We start from the raw sequence: 14,315 nt of genomic DNA on the forward strand, positions 1-14,315 counted from the left end.
GAGTCTGATAAGTAGTTAGTTATAACTCGAGAAATTTAAGAACCACTGATCTGGTACAAGCTTTAAACCCCACATAACAGACACAGAAACTGAGACAACAAATCACGATAAAAAGCAGTTATAGAAATTTTGGAATGTCTGTATACTTCACAGAACTGACCTGGTTTTCTGCCTGCAGACTGAGCTAATGGTCCAGTAAAATTGGTTGGACAAAACAGAGCCACTAGGGAGCTTTTGCTGTTAGGATAGAAACCCTAAATAGCAGAGAGGAGTCTGACTGAAATCCCTAAGAAGGCAAGATAATTTAGGAGCAGTCCCTGCGGCCTCTAGAAGCCAGTGACATGGTGGAGACCAGGCAGATTCTTTTGCGTGGATCATATCTGAGCTCTGGAAAAAAAAAAATCACTGAGAAATATCTATGTCAACAAATTCCATCCCTCTGTCCACTTTTCTCCCCACCGTTTGCCTAAAATCCTGCGAATCTCTTTCCTCTGTCATATTTCTACACATCACATTTTTACCCAGAACAATTAAGTCACTTTTTTCTGATCACAGAACAAAGTCCGAACTCTAATCTGACATTTATATATAAAGTGATGAGCCCCCTCCGCCTGTCTGGGACTGGAGGGGAGCAGTGCCAGTTTCATAGGCGCGCTGAGCCGAGGCGGGCCTAAGGGGCTGTGGCACTTTCTCGCCTGTGCCCTGCGGGCGGGCTCCCTGCTCTTTCCCAAGCCCGTCTTCTTCTTCTTCAGTTTCGGGGGCCCGCCTTCTGTCCTCCTGGGGCTCCAGCCTTGGAAAGGCCTCTCCTCTCCTGGCCTCTGTAGTCCTGTCTGTTAGGTCCTGCCAGGCCACAGATGGGCTTCTTTTCTCTTAATCCTAGGAGCCTTTCTAGCCTGTCCGACGCAGGGTCCGAGTGGATGATGTCGCCTGATCCCCTCCCCGGGGTGGGCAGCCATCCACACGCTGCCTTCCTGGTGACCATTTTGCTTCAACTCGAATACTTTCAGTGCTGATGAGCTAAACTTGGGCCGCTCATCTTCATTTTTCCAACAGCTCTAATTAAATAACTACAACATATAATTATGTTCTTAGTCATGACAGTCTTGCCTTTTAAATAAAATTTTCAGTTCTTCCAGAGGAACAAAATAGCTGCTCAAAAGGCACTGATGGTATTTATGCCTAAAATTACAATTTCGTGACATTCGTAGTTAACCCATTGCTACTACTTTTATTATCTTCTCTTCCAAGTTTACCACTCCTTGGAGAGGACAACTTGCCATGACAGGCACGTGATTATTGTGACGATGCCTAGAACAGGTCTCTGCACAGAAAGAAGGCAAAGAAAACCCTCCTGGCTGATGTCGTTTGATGCTTAAACTAACTCTTCTTAGGCCACTTAAGATTACTTTAAAAGAGTATATAAATTTTTGAGGGGAAAAAAAGTTCCATTGCAAAACTTTTACTCCCTTTTCTCTCTTTTGGTGTAGTCTTTCAGTCTTTTTACTGTTCATATACAAATATATCCATCTCTGTATACCTGGCTTAGTTTTTGCAAAAACTGGGATTCAACCATATATGCTGCTCTTAAAGAATTAATAATACACAATGACATCTTTTCATGTCAATATATAAAGATATAATTATTTTGAATGGCTTAATGGTATGGCACAATTGATCTGTATTTTATCTCCTACTGATCAACACATATGTTGTTTCCAATTGATTCTTGAATTCTGATTTCTTTACCTGAAAATATATTAAAAAGATAAATTTGATTATGAAACCTCACAAATTCACCCAGTGTAAAAGGTTGAATTTTGCCCCCCACCCCCACAATGCCTATGCTGAAGTCCTAGTTCCTTGTACCTCATAGTGTGACCTTATTTGGGTAATAGGGTCATTGCAGATGTAATTAGTTAAGATCATACTGGAGTAGGGTGGGCCCCACACTGGTGTCCTTATAAAAAGGGGGAATTTGGATACAGACAGCACACAGGGCTAGCACCTTTATTTTACCTTCCTTTCCCATTGGCTTGGTCTAGTCAATGTTTCAAAAATGGAATGGCTGGCATAATTTTCTACAAGCAACTTGTCTATGTTAATAAATATATGTATTTATGCTACACATACAATACTCAACCATGTGTTGAAATGGGTTTTTAGTCCTTGAGACAAAGAATATTGGGGCAATAGTTCATGATTTTGAGTGAAGGAAGGCCTTTCCAGGGTCGCATAGTGCCTATCCTGATGTTATGTTGTAAGATGACTGTGATACAGACCAAGGCTTCTGGAAAATGACTCACACTATAAGAGATTAATGTGCTGAATGCTTGGGAAGAGGCTAAGTTAATAACCAGAATTTAGGAAGGGTGAAAAGAAGAGAAAGAGTTGCTGAGAACATGTTACTGATGAGGGTGTGGCCACCTAGGCTTTATATGGCAAGCCATGTTCTGGCTTTTAATCAAATAGGGTAACATAAACAAACTTATTCAGAGAACTTAGTCATCATCTCTCTCTATTTATATCTCTTTCAAGAAAGCCCTACATTGGTCTAAATCTGAGATTTTGGCAGCAAATGATGGTTGACCTGATTTTCCAGGAAATCTGAGGGCACATGGTTGAGTATGGTATGTGTTACATAAATGTGCACATTTATCAGCACAAACAAGTTGCTTGCAGAAAACTATGCCAGTCATTCCACTTTCAAAATATTGACTAGACCAAGCCAGTGGGAAAGATAAAGAGAAAGGTGCTAGTGGGACCAGAGCCTCATTCTCAAAACTGGGGTCCATGCTGGAGATGCAGTTCATGAAGCTGGGGCTGCCTGGAAATTCCAACCGGGATGAAGCACTGCTGCATGTGGGTGCTTATCAAATTAATGTGCCTCTTACCTGTGGTGTCCTTCTCCTGTATGATTAGTGAAACCTTCCCTGTCCTTTAGGGTACATTCTAGTGTAGCCTCCTCCCGCATAGACTCCCCTGCCTGAGATACATAGCATCGTCACTCCTCTGCACCTCTAGACTTTTATTTTTCATACTCTATTTCTTAGACAACTAGAAGGTAATTATAAGACTGCATATAATTACATTTCATTACAGCTAAATTTAAAACTCCACATGGCAGGGACTTTGCCACTTTACTCACCTTGGCACACCACCGGCACGTAGTAGGTACTCAACAAATATTTTTTTGAATAAAGAATTGCATGTATATAGGTTCTGCATTTTTCTTCCCACTGTTGTTTGAAATTAAAATATTTGTATGCTCAAGGACCATTGCTTATTCTTTTTGGCAGGAGCTGCAAGCAGAGTTACGTAACGAGGGGAGGGATTGAGCCTTCTCCCATTCTCAGCTCTCTCAAGGCCAATCCCATTAAAGATCCTAATAATACACTTTAAAATGGATTGTGAAAGCATGCCTGCTACACTTTTAGTGTGGAGACAAGTTCCTCATGTCTCTCGCATCCAGGCAAATTGCTATCTTAAGCTTTTCCTACTTAGAAATTCAAGAGCTGCCACTGCCTTTTTATATCTTTTAACATAGGGGTCCATACTCCAATGCGTATAAAGCTTTCCAGGTAATGTTAATGAGTGAAGAGACCATATGTAGAGACAGAAGGGAGTGGTGGGGACTGTGGCATACCAGAGAGCACATGCTCCTTATAAAAAGGCAGCCAAGATACCATGAATGAGGTGATTATTGTTCTGTGGGAATACAAGTCTCATGTTACCAGATCTTCAGGTTTTTCAAGAGAAGCCAGAAACATGGAATTACATAGAAAATCTATCCATTTTTAAATCTTCCAATTATTTTTGTTTTGTTTTTTGTTTTTTGTTAATCCTCACCTGAGGATATTTTTTCATTGATTTTTAGAGAGGGTGGAAAGGAGAGAGGGAGTGGGAAGGAAGAGAGAGAGAGAAAGAGAGAGAGACATCAATGTGAGAGAGACACACACTGATGAGTTGCCTCCTAAAGAACCTTGACCCAGGCCTGGGATCGACCTGCAGCCCAGGTACGTGCCCTTGGCTGGAAATTGAACCTGCAACCCTTCGGTGCATGGGCTGACGCTCTAACCACTGAACCACACAGGCCAGGGCAAAATCTTTCACATATTTAAAAAACACTGTGCTGCCCACCAGCGCCCTTTCTCTGCTGGCTAGATACGACCCATAGGCCATTAGTTCACAATCTCTATTTATGGGGCCCCAACAGTTCTTGGCATGAGGATGGTAGAGATCAAATGGTGGCAAATAAATGCACGAGGAAGTCCAAGTCATATTTTGAACTACTGAAGTTTCTCTTTTTATTGCAAAACACGTGTTACAGAAATTTCAGAAAGTTTTTCCTGTGGTATCCGCCAACTTCTGCTTCGAATTACATATCTAAACAAACAAGCTCAAAGTGCATTGTGAATCCAATAATGGACCTTTAAAAAAGAACAATTCCTCTAAGAATTTATATATATTTATAATGTCAATAGATAGGCAAACCGCTGCTTGTCCATACATAAGGGAAGAAAAGATGTATATATGTTTAACAAACCCAATTTCAAAATTGTTTTATTTATAGGAATTCATTTAAAAATGATATTTCAACAATCTCCCCCCTTACAAACTGTGGTTAGAACATTTACAAACGAGAGCCTAAGTCCTACGTTATGAAAGGGCAGTGAGCACAGTCACTGCGCGCTGTGTGCACAGCAGGAGCAGCACAGACTCAGGTCGGACGCTGTGGTGACAGGAGGCAGACGAGCCTGACACGATGCTGTGCTACCCTCCTTCTGAATCCCTCACAAAGACCCCGCGTTCGGGTCCAGAACGACGTGGCCTATATCATTCAGGAGAGCGGGGTGCCCCTGAATAGGGGGAGTTCCTTTCTCCCCCGGTTCTCAGCGTTTCGTGCATACACTCTCTGAGTTGGAATCAAGCACCTGACCCCGGCTGGCCCTAAATCAGAGGTCCCAAGCGATTGCCTTCGAGACTGAAGGCTGCGGGCAGGTACATGGGCTCGGCTGGCACGGTGTCACAAAGCTGAGTGTGACGCCTCTGCAGTGGGACTCGGGCTCTCACGCCCTGTAGACCCTGCTTCTCCCTGTAGCCTCTCACCGTCCGATCGGATCACGCCCGTGGGCCCCGCACCCAGCCCCTCCCCTGTTTGTTTGCGAGCCCACGGGCTAGATGCAGGCGGCCCGTTCTGATGACATGTGGGAAGCTGGGGTGGAGGCCTGAAGGATCCTTCTGGGATTCAGACACGCAAAGAACTGGATGCAGCTGATACAAACACCAGCCAGGCTGGGTGTGGGAAGATCAGGGCCGGAACAAAGTCTGAATGGGGGGCCTTTTGAAAGCAGCCGCTGTTCCAGCGCACGGTGCCAGGCCATGGGGTACTGAGGTGGTGGGAGCCAGGGTCTGCTGTGTGGCCAAAACAGCATCTCGTGCTGGGCTGAGAGAAAGGAAGGAAGTCAAAGGGGTGAGAAGATTGCTCCCCAGGAGCGAGGCTGAGCTCCCACTGTGTCCCCCAGCTCTCGGCAGCCTGCCTCTGCCAGAGCAAGGCCGGGGTCCAGGATGGTGTGGACACTCTTCAGAAAGCCTATGGATGGGTTCTTTTCCTAACACTGGGCAACAGGCAGCGGCCTGAAGGCAAGGTAGGGGGCTGGGGGCTTTCACTTCACTCTTACTGCCACGGAGATCACTCGGCCACTGGAATCCTGGGGCAACTTGTAGAAATTGTCACGTCTTGATTTCATTCGCAGCGATCAGTGCAAGGGATTCGTCAGATAAAAGCAACACAACTGCCTTCTCAAATGAATTTAAAAAAAAAAAAGGAAGGGGGAAAAAAATCTTGTTTTCCTTACATCAGAACCAGACTCTAATCTGAGCGAGAGACTGAGATGTAAAAAGAAGAGAAAGCTTAGGCCAGTGCAAGCTGAGAGAAAGTTTTCTCCACTCGTTTGAGAAGCAGTCATTTATAAGACTCTGCAGATCGGCTCTTCTCTTTTCCAGATGTTGAATGGCTTCTAATAATGAAATGGTGATTTCTTTAAAGGTCAAACTCTTCAGAGTCACCCAGTGCTCAGTCAGACTCCCAGTCATCCATCTCTCGCCTGCCCCAGGCAGGCTCACCCACAAGAGAAAAGCCACCAGGTAAGAGGGAAGTCATATATTATATCACCGGACCACTCATTCGTACTAATCTGTGGATTTCTGCACTGTCATCAATGGACTTCTCACTCTCACCTCTGGTTTGGCAATTTGTACCCAGTGGCCCTAAAGAATCAGAAATATGTCTTTCATATATCACAGATGCACCAACACCTAGACCTCTGTAAACCCAAGTGGTGTTGGCTAGCCACCTGCAGGTCCCATAGCTATACACCCTGTTGTTAATATTTTATTTTATGTTATTTGTTCAGAGCTTAAAAAAAAAAGATTTAAAAAACCCTTGGTTACTTTTTTTGTTTTTAATTTTTAAAACTTGAACATAATTTCCAAACAGTGTAAGAAGCCCAACAATTTGAGTGAGTTCCTAACTGGTTTCAGTGTCACAGCAGGCAGGAGTAAAATGTGCCTTTAAAAGTCAAAAGAAACGCATAAAGCAGTGCATGCATTCTGTTGCCACAAAATTAAGACTGGGTTTGGAGCGGGATTACTTCATTTAAGTCACATTGCTATTGTTAAAGAAGAGTGAGTTATAATGCAATATCTAGAACAAGTATATTACCATCTATACATTAGCATCACTTTATCTAGAAACATAGTAGTGCTACTAAATGAGCGTATTTATAAAATACTGTACACTGCTTCCACACTGGGTCAGCAGGTGTAAACAAACAGCTAATGAAACTGGAACTTAAAATATTATTTTAAGTTCATTTGTCAGATAGTCTTTTGCATAACATGCCAGTTTGTCTTTCACAAAATCACAACGTGCCTACCACAACTCGCAGGGCTGGTGAGAGGCTGTACATCAGCTTATATAAATATATTACAGTGGTTTACAGGAGCGTGGGAAACATAAAGCAGATCAGGAACAAAAGTGCCCATTGCACGAGGATGCTAAATAACATGGAATTGGGGACATGATTAATCCTTGCAACATGTGCTTCTTTATTGAATGTTACAGATTTGTAAATGATTATAAAGCTGTCCTGTAACGTTCATTAATACAACCACATGCTACAACTATGCTGGGTTAAACACAGGTTACATACATGTTTACATGTATTTTATAATACAGCATTGCCCAATACACTGAATGGTATAGCCTATAGATATAGCATGATGGATGACTGGATAATATTTATTATCATTAGAGAAGTTAAACAGCCCAAACATTCCGGAAGATTAGACTGTACAGCCTCAGGAAGTGGAATAAATGTACTATCCAGTTATCTACCATAATATTATCTATAGAAACCATCTCTTAGAATACATTCGAAACATTCAGAAGAAACACATTCTGTGTTTTTACAAGTACATTTCTTCTCATTTGATTATTCTTATATATATATATATTTTCAAGGGGGAACTTTCAAAGTGCTAAATAATATGTTAGACTTAGAAACCTAGACTTAAATCCAGTTCTGTAAAGTGCTGCATTCTGACCGCTAACACACCGTCTGGCTCGGAGAAATACACCAACTAGCCATGACAATTATCCTCAATCTTTCCAGCTCCTCATTCAAATCCATTAAGGAGGGTGTTTCTAACTATAAACATAAGGTATGTTAGTTAATCAAGAAATTTCCACGGTCATTTTCATAAAACATCCTTTTTTTTTCTTCTTCCAAAAGGACCAAGCAATTTAGAATACATCATTACATATAGCAGTATATAAAAATTGGCACCTCAGAAGCAGATGATTAAACCAAAGCTATTACTTCCTTGAGTTCTCTATGACTTAATGTTCCTCAATAACTTGCTGCTCGTGAGCTGCTTAATTCACAGAGACAGGTAATTAACATCCCCTCGGTCAGGGACATGGCCAAATAATGAGCTGCACACAAACCGACTAAAGACCACAGAATCGATGCCATGTCGGCGTGCAAAGGATCCAGCAACAGAAAGAAATGGATTGAAACATAACACATGTATACGTATAGGAAAGAAATGGCTCATGAAAGTTACACAATTTGTGTCTGAAGTCATTTAAATTTGGCTTTTATATTTCACACACATTACAAAAGATGCAATAACTATTTTCATGCGTCACAAAAAAACCAGGTAGTCCCAAGGTCAGGACTGTTAAGTACTCTGTTTCCCAGGTCTTGTTCTGTTCTCTCCAGAAAATGCAATGAATGGAAACACCCGGGCTCATAATTTCTTTTTCTCACTTTCACTCTGGTCCAGAATAAGGCCCTGGAGGTGCTGTGCTGTCCTGATTACTCTGTGGCCAAAGAGTAATGGTTTCACCCCCTTCTTGGATTCCTCTACAGACTCTCTCGGAGAGTCTTCTGGCTTTGTGAGTGTGCTCCACACTTAAAATCATCCCTATGCTAGGATGTAAGCACATCAAACTAGCAAAATCAAATCTAAGGAACAAAAATAACGAAATCTTGGTTCTAACTCTGGTGTCAAGACTTGGCCTTCCTGAGAATCACAGAGAATTGGTCTCAAAATGTAAAGTGCCTCTTACAACCATATTGATTATGAACAAACATGGTTCCTCTGTCTCATTATCAGTCAATATGGAACCAGGGTTACAGGAACCCTTTAAAGTTATATTGCAACTTTCCATGTCTATACTTTTTTTTTTTTGAGGGGAGAGGGCCCAGAGCTTTCATCAGATCCTCATAAAGATTCATGACTCTGGGAAGTTTAAGGGCAACTGATTTATTTATTCTCAGACCAAATGCATGTTTGCTGAGGGGGAAATAGTCAACTTGGGTTCCAAAAATATAAAAGTATTTCTTAGAGCAATTATATACAAAGGATTCTGGTTGCTTGTTTCTGATTCACCTAAATACTAAGGAGTGAAAAAGGAATTCCTTAATTCTTTATATGTGGCCTCATCACTATTCTTACAGACAAAAAGCTTATTCAGAGGTTTTAAAAAAAAAGGTAAGGGCTAGAGGCTTTGTCCTCATATTTCCTTGATTTCACATAATGAGAAAATTTGGAGTTCACAACTACAACTAAACAAAAGAACCAGGTTTTGTTTGGGGCCGGGAACATAAAGTCATTTTCCTTCAAGACTTTATTCTTTTTCAAAATCAGCGATCCAAATAGAAATCCAAAGATTTGAGGATCAAAATTTCATTATCCCACCTCAAATCCAGATTCTGATCTAGAAGCGTGTATTCCTGTATTCTAGAACCCACAATACTATTCTGGGTTAAATTGTGTCTGCTCAGATTGTACTTGCTGTAATCACTTTGTGCAGGAGAAACCAGACTAAATGAGATGGCATAATGGTGACTGCTTATGGACCAAAAAAAAGGGGGGGGGACAGGGGGCAGAGGGCAGGAGCAAGTCATTTTGACAACTCTAGCTTGGTACAAGAAAAAGTTAAGGTTATAGGGATTTAAAATATCATAATGTCAATATCTGTCAAAATATAATGAATTCTTTCAATGAAATTCCTTGGATATTAAAAATTCTGGTTGTACCTCAAGGTGATAGAAAAGTCCAAGCATCTTAAGAAAGCTCTATATCCTTGTTTATATACTATATATAGCATGTCTCTCTGTGTAAATGCATATATATGTATATAAGCAGCATATGCTATAGAACTCTTTACATGGTTTATCTGCTTTCTATTTGAGTCTACTGTATCTTTTTTATAGCTCTGGATGTAAGAAAAATATTCATGGCGTGCCTATAACTGATGGCTTTGGGTTGATACCAAACTCCTAGTCAATTCGAAGGTTATTTATGGTTTTGAGACTTCCTTAAAAAGTGCTTTGGAACATTTCCATAAAAAAGATACCAGCCCTTGAAAAACTCCGATTAAATTTATGCTGAGCTCAGACTGAATGGCAAAACTCTAGATATGAAAATATCCACCAAATATTCACATATAAAATGGTCATGTGATGCATGGTGTGAAAAATTGGCAGTTTCATCTTGGAGGTGTTCAGAAGACATGGTGGAGTCATGCAAACGATGAAAGTCACACAGCAGCATAACACACAACATGAAGGGGGAGAATACAGCAATATCCCATATGGCAATTTTAGGTGAGTTCTGCCCACTATGTTTTTTGTTAGTTCACTATTATATATTCAGTGAGCGAATTCATTGATGACAGGTGAGATACAAAATAAATTTAAAAATATAAAGTTATTTAGTTACATTCATCCTGAGCTTGCTCAACTATACCCAAATGCCCACTGTCTATAATAGGCCACTTGACATCTGTTTTTAACATCAATTCTTCTCTTATTTCTCTTGCAATACAAAAAGGCATTTCTTTTCCCTTATTTTCTTCAGAAAAGATAAACAGTTGTGGCACCAGAAGTGAATATACAAGAGACAGGTGAACTAGGACTGTTACCTTGTTTTTCTTTATAATGATCAATTACAGAAGTGTTGGCATGAGAAGGATGTGGGACGTTAGGTAGGACTGCTTGCTGCCGGCTTACACTGAATAGAAAGGGTGCTCTTCATCAGTCACCAGTGATGGAGCCAATGCGAAAAGAAAACAGAATTGAAGTTTAGAATATCTCATCTGTATGCTGGCTACTTTATTTTATTTTATTTTCCAATTTAGCCCTGCATCCTAAAACTCTCGACAATGGTCAGAAACGGAAAGAACGCCTCCCGGCATGGAGAATTCGAGAAGCCCCTTCATTCCCAGAGCTCAAGGCTTTCCGAAGTGACTAGCGATACACATTCATCGCAACCCTTCTTCTCCCTCTTTCCCCTCCCTACCCATCAAGTGCGCACGGGGCATGTCCCCAGTGTTTGGCACTGGGCCAGATCAAATGCATCCTTGATCTGTGGCCCAGAAGTCACTTTCGAGTTACCACCTCCTAAGGCATTGCTTGTTCTGCTCGGCTAAGACTAAAGCAGGTGTGTCAAGGAGGGGGAACAGGTGGTCTGGGGAGAGTTCGGGGCCGGGTTCTCGAGCCCCTGCAGTGCTTGTTCGGGAGGTCTAGCTGTGCTTGCTTTCAAAGCTGGGGAACGCCGACGCTCTGGACAGTCTCCTCATGGACAGGCTGTCCCCTCGGCCCTCCGGCTTGGAGGACTTGCTCCTCTGGAAGGGGTTCCGCAGGCTCGCGGTGGCCCGCTGCCGGTCGAGCTTGTCGCTGATGGAGAAGCTCTTCCTGGTGTGCGCGTGGGGCGCGCTCGGCTCCTCTGCCGAGTAGCTGTTGGCGCGCTCTATCTTGGGGACCGTGATGTTGTTGGACAGGGTCCTGTCTGAGTCATCGCCCTCCTGCGAGGGGAGCGCGGGGCCGGCTCGCCGGCCTTTGGATTCATTTTCCTCCGTGTCGGAGCTGGGGTGACTCAGCTCTGCCTCTCGCTCAGGATGGCAGCAGGATGCGTCCTCCACTTTGCCTCCGAGGCCTCCCGGGAAGGTGGCTCTGTCCGCAATTGCTTGGGGGGCATTGACGCACCGCGTGTCAATACAGTCCGTAATACTTGTGTATTCTGCTGTTTTCACGGGCACCCCAAAGTTGGCGTAATAGCTCCTCGAAGGAGAAAACATAAAGCTATGCGACTTCACGATGGGGGCCTCTTCTAGAAGGAAGGGCGTGGTGGGTAGGTAGCGGCTACTTTTGGAACGCTCGATGGTGTGGTACATCGGAGGGTCCGCGTCCCAGGGGTTCTGGCACTCCGGGAGGTGGGTATAGTCTGAAGAAAAAGACCTAGTGTCCATGGAGGTGACGTCCTCGAACTCAATGCTCTGGCTTGGAGGCCTGTCCGTGGGTGCGAGTGTTGCATAGGCACTGCTTGAAGGAGCTGTGGAGGGTACTTGAGCCAAAAAGCTTGGTTCGCCCAGCCCAAGGATGTTCATGGAATTGTCCAGGGGCTCTATGTCACAGTGGAGCTCATCCATGGCAGAGACATAGATGTCTATACATGATGACGGTCTTCTGGAATCGGGAACAATGGCCAAGGTGTTTGCAGGGGCTGCAGGAGCTTTGGATTCCTTTGCTACAGAGTGGGAACTAGTAGCCCGGTGTAGGCTCAGGGACCTTTCTTTAAAAAGACTTTCCAACTTTTCTATACCACCTTTGTCTTTCACATTGACCGAATAGAAAGAATGGCTTCGCATACGGGGCATTAGGGTTGGAGAAGTTGGGGACATGGTCTCCTCACCTGCAGGGTCTATACTCTCTTGGAGCTTGAAGGTGTTTCCCTCCTGGCTGTTGAAGCTGCTCTGGCGGACGATGTAGGCTGCGTCCGTGCAGTCGGAGGAGGTCCGAGAGCGGATTTTGTTGGACTCGGCCCGCTCCAGACCCGTCAGACGCTCCAGGGCCGTGGCCATGCGCCCGATGAGGTCCTCGAGCTGCGCCAGCCGGATGTCCACGGTCTGGAGTGAAGCCTTCATGCAGTGCTCTCTCTCGTTGACTTCCTCCAGTCGCATGGACATGTTCTCCACCCTGTGCCAAGCAGAGAGAACGAGAGTCACTAGGGGCCAGGTTCCTCTGCTGGAGGTTTAGGGAGCATGAGCACAGAGGTCAAAGCCATGCCTGGACCTTGGTCATCAATGTCCTACCAGAGGGAAATGTCCTACCAAGAGGTTACAGGTTTTGAGGAAGGGGTAGAGAGGAGAAAATGGCAATGATGCTGTCACTGAGAATCACAGAATCCAAATCTTTTTGAGCTGGAAGAGGCTTTGGAGATTATTTAATCCAGTGATTTTTAATGGTTGATCCCCTTTTCCCTCAGCAATTTAATGCACAATCTTGATAAACACCAAAGTTGAATAGTTCTTATTGGAGCGTTGTCCCACCCTCATACCACTCCCATGGCTTAGCTGTGGCTTGGGGCAGGGTTTAACGGCCTAAATAAGTGTTAGGGTGTTGGTTTATCAGAGTCACCAACCAAATGAGAATGTTGCATTTTGATGACTTTACCCAGAGTTTTGCAATAGAATTTCAGAATGTAGCTATTCTTATTGCAGTGTTTATGGACTGAGGTTATTTTTATTTTGCATTTACATAATAATCTTTTTTTATTGTTATTCACAATAATCTCTTAAAAGAATTTAGCGCCTCCAAAGGAATTAATATGGTCCTGTTCCAGAGGCACCTGGAGTTGATTTGATGTAATCTAATCCAATCCTGTCAATAATAAAAGAAAAACAAACAGCAAGAAATTTAGCCAAGATTCCATAAAGTAATTTGTGGTGAAGTCTGGAGTGCCCTATCAATAAGTAAATTATCTCGTTTCGTTCTCTCTGTCTCTCTGGGTAGCTGATCGCAAGTGTCTTATTTCACAGTTATTTCTAGGTGTCTTGACTCTTCCCACTGGACATTCTTAAGGGCGCGATCTCTCATATTCGTGTTTCCATTTCCATGTTGCCAGCCCAGTGTGTGCCAGGTGTCAATACAGGTTCACCAAGTCAATCGTGTTATGAACTTGATTTCAACTGTCTAATAAACTACCTGGCCATTTATTTACAAAGACAGAAGTCACATATTTAAAATAAAGTTGTGCCACATTTTTCACTAGCTTAAATTAACTTGGAAAAGACAAGCCAAAGTCAAGTCATGGTTTGAGCTCAAATGTTCACTTTTAAACACCCGAAGGCAAATCTTTTGGAGAATCTGAGTGAGATCAATTCTCTGCTTTTCTAGAGGGGGTAAGGATACTTTCCCAATACTCCCAATATGCACAGCAAACCGCTTGCCTGCCTGCACTTACAGAGTGCGCCGTGCGAAGAGCCATGGGAGTCAGAGCTGGGCCCCTAGCTGCTGTGCTAGTGGTGGTGGTGTGTTAATAAGGGCGACACCTCTGTTAGGGAGGAATATATATTTCATTGCCAAAGGGAGGTATAAGGGGCAGTGATTTTTCTCTCTGAGAGAAGTGGGCACTTAACCCCCCCCCCCAAAAAAAACCCCTGCTCTCCCGCTGGTCAGCATGGGGGTGTAAGACTCCTTTGCCTTGGGCACACTTCTGTCTCTCTCTGAAGCCTCCCCACCCCACCACCAACTCACTCCATTGACTCTGCTCTTTTATGCTTCAGCTTCGCTTGGCCCAGCCTGAGGCTTTAGAGACATTTTTCCTTGGCTCTTTCCTGCTCTGCACCGCCGGGGGCCAGGCACGCTCAGCCACCATGGCCAGGGTATTCTCAAAAGACTTAGAAATTGAGAAATCCCGCGTCTGCGTCTGGCAAACCCCATGCTACTCACCCAGCTAACACA

At 43.5% G+C, this 14,315-nt stretch overlaps 1 protein-coding gene across 16 annotated transcripts in view; it reads right to left on the reverse strand.

The window, feature by feature from the left end:
- Window positions 1-10,925: 10,925 nt before the first annotated feature.
- TRPM3 (transient receptor potential cation channel subfamily M member 3) overlaps window positions 10,926-14,315 on the reverse strand; it is a 656,939-nt gene continuing 653,549 nt past the window's right edge. For all 16 annotated transcript variants that reach the window (XM_087823176.1, XM_087823170.1, XM_087823177.1 and 13 more), the window contains one exon: window positions 10,926-12,548. In XM_087823176.1, coding sequence (XP_087679302.1) covers window positions 11,096-12,548 — 1,453 coding nt within the window. In that variant the 3' untranslated portion in view covers window positions 10,926-11,095. The remainder of the gene's footprint in view (window positions 12,549-14,315) is intronic.

The sequence above is a fragment of the Miniopterus natalensis genome, chromosome 12 (assembly GCF_054644295.1).
Source record: "Miniopterus natalensis isolate mMinNat1 chromosome 12, mMinNat1.hap1, whole genome shotgun sequence".
NCBI classification, from domain to species: domain Eukaryota; kingdom Metazoa; phylum Chordata; class Mammalia; order Chiroptera; family Miniopteridae; genus Miniopterus; species Miniopterus natalensis.